Here is a 6,697-nt window from a genome sequence, read left to right as displayed (position 1 = left end):
TTGTGGCTGTACCTCTCCTCTGTCTACCTTGCTGGAACCTGGTGGAGGGGAAGGAACCCAGATTTTTATCTGCAGAACTGACTGTGCTGTGTGGGTCTTCCCCAGCAGGAAAGGAAAGCTGACAGCTGGGAAAAGTGCCACGTTGATTTAACAACAACCTTGAAAAAATGTTTCCAGCAATATAGAAAAATAGTGTGGCCTTTTTAACTTACAGCTATGTCAATATTCTGATGTTGGTCAGTTGGTGCATAAATAAGTAGCATGTGTAAATCCCAGGGGATTTTCCTTTGCATTTAAGAAGTTAAAATTATTTTTCCCATCAAGTAGTTAGTTAGCATTTTAAATTACTCCTTTTCATGTTCCTGGCAACTTTGTAGAAGTGGGGTCTATTAAGTCAGGAGATCTTTGAAAGGGACACCAATAATCAAGCCAGTGCTCAATGAAACAAGGTTTTTCCCACAAATCATGACTGATATCTGTGTCATTAGTAGGGTAGCTGCCCATCTCTTATCATGATTGGCAGGTTAATAAGGGACCTGGGGCTATCTTTTCACTGCGAGCACACAACCTAACCAATTGCTTTTAAATGACTGCTAATTTGACAGAATATAAGCAGAATATGTAAAATATCTGGAGTAATGTCTAATGCAGTTTTTACTCCTGGTATTCTGAGTGCTCTCATTTTAGAAAACAGATTAGAATATTGGTTAATAGATTTTAAAAGTTTTTTGGACACTCAGTTTTTAAAGAAAATCTTGTAGTTGTTCTTTAGTTCAATTAGGACCAAAAGAGAAGGGAGTTTTGTAATGCAATTGTCCTGTAAAGGAAAATGTTTTAAATTGGGGAGATTATGTGAGCAGACCACCTGTAGGGCATTCATAGCTCTTTTCTATAATGCTCCAAGCCATGCCTTGCTGCCTGCAGTCTGGCTAACAATGCAGGGAAAAGCTGTTTAAAAGGCTGTTCTCCCTTTTCCCTCTGGTGTTCACTAACTGTTACAAGTCTTCCTCTTAAAATAAAAAAAAAAAAAGTCCTATGTCCCTTTAATTGAAGAACTTTAAGGCTCCATGGTGGCCAATTGGTCTGCAACAAGAGGAACCAGGCAGCAGGGAAAGAAACTTCAGACTATACATCACGTTTGGTGAAGAGAAAAGATCAAAGTTTTCCCAAACTCAAAAGAAACCAAGTTCCCTACAGATTAACCCTATTCATTTAGCTCCTCTTAAAGGAATGATGTTCTGAGCCACTGGGCAGACAGGTAAAAAGTTCAACAATTGCCAAAGCATTCTTCTGTTAATTCAACAGCCTTCTGCTCAAATAAATTAGCTTACTCCTGACAGAAGAACAATACCTTTTCTCTTGAAAAAGGACCATATTTGATATGCAAAAGTTAAGATGTTAGTTTAATCTGTTAAGAAGAGATTGATCTAACAAATCTCAACTCACTGTTCCACCACAGTACATGAGCTATGAATTTAAAACATTAACCTTTTACACTTCAGTATGCATCCCAGGAAGGGCAGGTGCTTACAGAAGTGTAGACAACAGACATGAGAGGCGGGTGTGCACATTCCTAAAATAACACCCGTTTTAAAAGGATACTTAACATGCCACGGGAGATGACTCTTTTGTAAAGGCTCAAAGACATCATCATCTTTCAAAAAGGAAAGAAGTATGGTAAAGCACCTCCCAGTTTTGGCAAACACTTTTTCAGAACAACTTGTTGAATGACTTGTTTTCTTGTGTCTACATATCTCACTTCTTTAATAGGTAATGACTGGAGCATGAACGTAGTTCATAGTTTATGGAACTACCTAAAGATACAGCAGCTGGAATAACCAGGGCAGGAGGAGAGGAAAAGCTTGAAAAAGTCATTTATCAAAAGTCATTTTATTGACAAAATAGAATACTCATATTTGCTCTTACAGGGGTAGCCTCTAAATTTTTACAAAAAAATTTACAGACTGTATAGCTTTGGATATATACATATTTTACACATCTGTACAAGGTAACAAATAATTATATAAATACATCCTTTAATGTAGGAAACCCGTATTTAGCTGGGGTGTATAATTAAGACATTTTTTTGATTCAGTCAATATTGTAAGGCATTTGCCTGGTCATCCACATCCCAAAAACCTGCAGTCCCCAGCAGACTCCCACCTCAGGACAGGGGGAGGAAGACCCTCTCTCCCATAAAGAGTAAAGAGCTGCTGTTAGTCCAGAGTGATTCAGAAGCTGCTGTGCCTTGCCCTCTGCAAGACACGGGTGAGCCTCTACCCTCCTCTGCCAGCAAAATAATAAGCTGGCTCCTTGAAGTACATGCTCCCTGCATATGAATGGAGGGGAAGGAGGAGGGGGCTGGAGCCTGGGGCCTCTGCCAGCTGCATTGTTCTATACAAGCTGTGGCTAATAAGGACCATTAGGGGTTCATTAATGGCACCAAACAGTGAGGAGGCATTTTAGGCAGGCCAGTGTCCCTCATTCCCTAACCTTTGGCCTCTTTCCCCCTCCTCACACTTGAGACAGGGGCATCTGCTTGGGATAGGAGACAGAGCTGGCGGTGCCCGATCTCCACGTCAGGCCGGTGCTGACATCGCTGTAGAGTGAGCCGCCACCTCCGGCCCCGAGTCCTCCAGCCGCGGTGATCACCGCCTGTCCCCCTGCCCCCGGGCCCGCGCCCCCGGCCACGGCAGCGCCTTTGCTGGCCCAGCAGCAGCGGGTGCACAGGGCCCTCCAGGACTCCAGGGTCTTGCCGGACCAGACCCAGACACCCGAGGTGATGCCCACCACCAGGCACATGAAGTACTTGAGCATGAAGACGGCGTAGTCGGGGCGGCGGGCCTGGTCGGGCTGCTGGTCCCTCAGGCAGGGGCAGTTGTGCGTGGCCTCCCAGCGGGGCCGGTTGTGCTGCTCGTAGAACAGGCAGGCCACCACGCTGGCGGCCGGCACGGTGTAGAGCACGGTGAAGAGGCCCAGGCGGATCATCAGCTTCTCCAGCTTGTGGGTCTTGGTGGGGCCACCCTGCTGCTTGATGACGCTGCGGATACGGAAGAGCGAGACGAAGCCGGCGAGCAGGAACATGGAGCCGATGGCCAAGTAGATGAGCAGAGGCGCCAGCACGAAGCCCCGAAGGTTCTCCAGGCTCTGGTTGCCCACGTAGCAGATGCCGGCCACGGGGTCCCCGTCCACGGAACTGAGCGCCAGCACAGCGATGGACTTGACGCTGGGGAGCAGCCAGGCGGCCAGGTGGAAATACTGCGCGTAGCCGGCGATGGCCTCGTTGCCCCACTTCATGCCCGCCGCCAGGAACCAGGTGAGGGAGAGGATGACCCACCAGATGGAGCTGGCCATGCCGAAGAAGTAGACGAGCAGGAAGACCACGGTGCACAGCGCCGGGCCGGTGCTCTCGTACCGCACGTGCTCGGCCACCGCCAGCTCGGGCTGCAGCTCGGCCGCGCCGCCCGCCGCGCCGCGCCCCCCTGCCGCCGCCGCCCCCGCCGCCGCGCCGCCGCCGGCCCCCGCCGCCCCGGCCCCCGCGCCTCCCGCGCCCGCGCCGCCGCTGCACGCCACCTTCTCGTGGCCCGCCACCAGCCGCACCAGGTAGCCCAGAGACACGAAGAGGTAGCAGGCGGCCAGGAAGATGATGGGGCGCTCGGGGTACTTGAAGCGCTCCATGTCGATGAGGAAGGTGGAGACGGTGGCGAAGGTGGAGAGGAAGCAGAGCACGGACCAGAGCCCGATCCAGAAGGCGGTGAAGGCGCGCTCGTCGGGGCTGAAGTAGGGGTTGTGGCAGGGCAGGGCGCAGTTGGCGATCTGCCCCGTCTTGACGCGGTTGTAGAGCGGGTGCCGCTCGCTGGACACCGACACCATGGGCGCCCGGCACTGGCAGCCCGGCTCGCAGGGCGGCGGCGGCCGCGGCTTGCGCGGAGCCTCGGCCGGCGGGGCGGCGGGGGGCGCCTTGGCGGCGGTGCCGGGCTTGGAGCCGCGGAGCGGGGGCTTGGCGGGCGGCGGCGCGGCCGTGGTGAGGTCCGTGCGGTTGTAGTCCATACAGAGCGTGTCCGGGCTGCCCTGCTCGGGGAGGCGGTCGCAGCGCATCCTGTCGGGCCAGGCGAAGCCGTACTGGCGCATGAGCGGGGCGCAGCCGGCCTTGGCCCGCTCGCAGACGCTGCGGCAGGGCGGCAGCGGCTTCTTGTAGTCCTCCAGGCAGATGGGGGTGTACATGCTGCAGAGGAAGAAGCGCAGGTCGCTGGAGCACTGGATCTCCACCAGCGGCCAGAACTGGTGCACCTCCAGTCCGGCCTCGTCCTGCGTGTCGTGGTTGAACTGGTTGGGCATGTAGGTGTAGTTGTAGCCGATGCCCTTGCAGAGGGGCACGGTGATCTCCTGGCACGACAGCTCCTTCGCCGAGGAGGAGGACGAGGACGCGGCGGCTGCGGCCGAGGCGGCGGCGCAGCCGGCGCGCTGCAGCAGGGACAGGGCGGCGAGCAGCGAGGTGATTTCCAACAGGTAACTCCACTCCATGCTCGGCGGCGCGCGGGCGGCGGCCCCGGCTCCTCTCCCGTCCCGCTCAGCAGCCGCGGGGAGCGCGGCGCCACAGCACCCCCCCGCCCCGGCTACCCCCGGGGGGGCGGAGGGCGGCCCCTCCGTGCCGGTCGCAGGTGAGAGGTCTCGCAGCTCCCGCCGGACCCCGTCGTCCGCGGGCACCCGGTGAGGGGGAGCCCCCACTCGGCGCCGGAGGATGGGGGGCGGCTCACGGGAGGCCCCTCAGCCGCCGTCGCATCGCTCCCCGCGGGGTCGCTTTCGCAGGGGGAGGCGCGGCTCCTCTCGCCGCTGCTCCAGCGCCGGCCAGGCACGGGGCGGTGGCAGCAGAGAAGTTTCGCCGTCAGCCCCCGGGCGGCGCGGTGAAGAAGGCTGAGGCGTCCCGAGAACCAGGCGGTGCCGGGCTCCCACCGCCCCGAGCGGGCGGGCAGCGGCGGGGCCGGAGCTGGGGCGGCTGGAGCGGCTCCTTCTGCCGCCCGCCCGAGCGCAGGGCTCCGCGGGTGACCGCCAGCCGGCCAGTCCTGGCCCTGCGCTGGGTCCCTCTCCGGCTGCCGGGCGCCCCGGCCGCGATCGCGCCACCTGAGCCGCGGGTCAAGCGCGGCAGCGCCTCCGCCAACTTCTCGCTCTCCGGCCCCGGCAGCGGCGCTTCGGCCGCCGCGCTCTCATGAATATTTATAGCGACCGCCGCCAGACCCCGCCCCCGCCGCCTCGTCCGCCAATGAGCCGCGCTCGGGCGGGACGCGGGGGGCGGGCCCCGGGGCTCCTTAAGGTGGCGCCGGTGCCGAACTGTGGCGGTCGTGGGGGTTGTTGAGTCGCAGTGGTTGCGGGGACGTGGCGGTGCTTGCTCAGCGGAGACGCGCGGCAGCCACGCACCGGCCCGGGCTGTGCAGGGATCTCCGTCTCCCTGCTCGGGATCCCGGCCAAGTCACAGTCACCGCAGCCGCAGTTTAAGTAGCGCTCGGGGCTGTCTCGGAAGGGGTTTTCTATTACCTCATTCTGCACGCGGGATTGCCGCCCGTGCCGGTGTGCGCGCTGCCCCGTCCCCTTGCACGTGTTGGTGACGGGGTCCCGGCAGCACCGCGGCCCCGGCCCCGCCGTCCCGGCTGCCCGCGGCCCTGGCCCCAGCGCGGAGCTCCGAACCACGCGCGGGGCAAACGCAGCGCTGGAGGCTGTGCCCGGGGTCGGGGTCGCGGCGTGTGACGGGTGACACGGGGACCCCCGAGGCGCGGGCAGCCGCGGTCACGGCGGTCGCCGGGGCGCGCTCAGGCGGTGCCGTATGTGCGCCCCGGCCGGCGCCGGGAGCTCCCGGTGGGACGGCGGGGAGCAGCCCCGCGCCCCGGCAGGTGGACACTCGGTTCCCAGCCGGGAAGGACCCGCGGTGGCTCCGCGGCCGGCGCTGGGCGCACACTGCCCGCGGGACATGGGCCCGCACCGCGGCCGCCTTCGGCCAGTGTCCCGTAGCCCAGGGGCAGCGTCGGGAGCCGGTCCTGGCACGGCCGCGGCTCCGAGCGCCCGCGCCAGCCCGGCGCCGCGGCGGTGACTCGCTGAGGAGCCGCCTGCAGGCTCCCAGGGCGGCGTGTTCCGCCCGGGCCGGCAGAGCAGCCATCCGCGGCTGGATAGCCCCGCGCTGCGGAGCCCCCCCTGCTTTCCAGTCCCGGGGCCGCGAGAGGAGCCGCAGCTTTCCTCCGCCCGCGGCGGGGAGGGGGCGGGCGGGAATTCCGGCGGCCCCGCCGTAGCCAGACCACCTTAAGGGGAGCGGCGGCGGCGGGCGCGGGCTGCGGGCGCGGCGGGGCCGTCCCGGGGGGTTGTCGCGCTCCCGGGACGCGGCGTTTGTTTGTTAATTGAGGCGCTGCTGCGCCTGGCGCTCGCGCGGCGTTCCCGCTGCGGCCCTAATGACTGGAACGGCGGGAACGCGGCGGGGCCCGTCTGCCGGCGGCGGGAATCGTGTGATTCGCGGGGAGGCGCACCGAGAGCAGCGGGGCCGGGGGGGAGCGAGCCCGCCCCGGGGGGCGGTGCGGGGCGCCCGGGGAGGAAATGGAACGCGTGAGGCCAAACAAGGAACAATCCCCGGGTTGTTGGCTGAGCCAACAGGCTGCTGTCGCCGTGTGAGCGAACGCGCGGATTACCCCGATAGGAGGAAATGGGCGATGATGGG

At 61.0% G+C, this 6,697-nt stretch overlaps 1 protein-coding gene across 1 annotated transcript; it reads right to left on the bottom strand.

Moving 5' to 3' along the window:
* Window positions 1-1,874: 1,874 nt before the first annotated feature.
* Window positions 1,875-4,524, bottom strand: FZD8 (frizzled class receptor 8). Its single transcript, XM_054274094.1, has one exon. The coding sequence runs from the start codon at window positions 4,522-4,524 to the stop codon at window positions 2,515-2,517; it is 2,010 nt and encodes a 669-aa protein (XP_054130069.1). The 3' UTR covers window positions 1,875-2,514.
* Window positions 4,525-6,697: the final 2,173 nt, after the last annotated feature.

The sequence above is a fragment of the Melozone crissalis genome, unplaced genomic scaffold (assembly GCF_028551555.1).
Source record: "Melozone crissalis strain CALT ecotype California unplaced genomic scaffold, PUWL_Pcris_2 ptg000016l_1, whole genome shotgun sequence".
Classification (NCBI taxonomy): Eukaryota; Metazoa; Chordata; class Aves; order Passeriformes; family Passerellidae; genus Melozone; species Melozone crissalis.
This window is presented reverse-complemented; position numbering and strand designations above follow the sequence as displayed.

What these genes read in the sequence shown, in the direction of transcription:
- FZD8 (XM_054274094.1), bottom strand. Translation starts at nt 4,524, where the DNA reads ATGGAGTGGAGTTACCTGTTGGAAATCACCTCGCTGCTCGCCGCCCTG.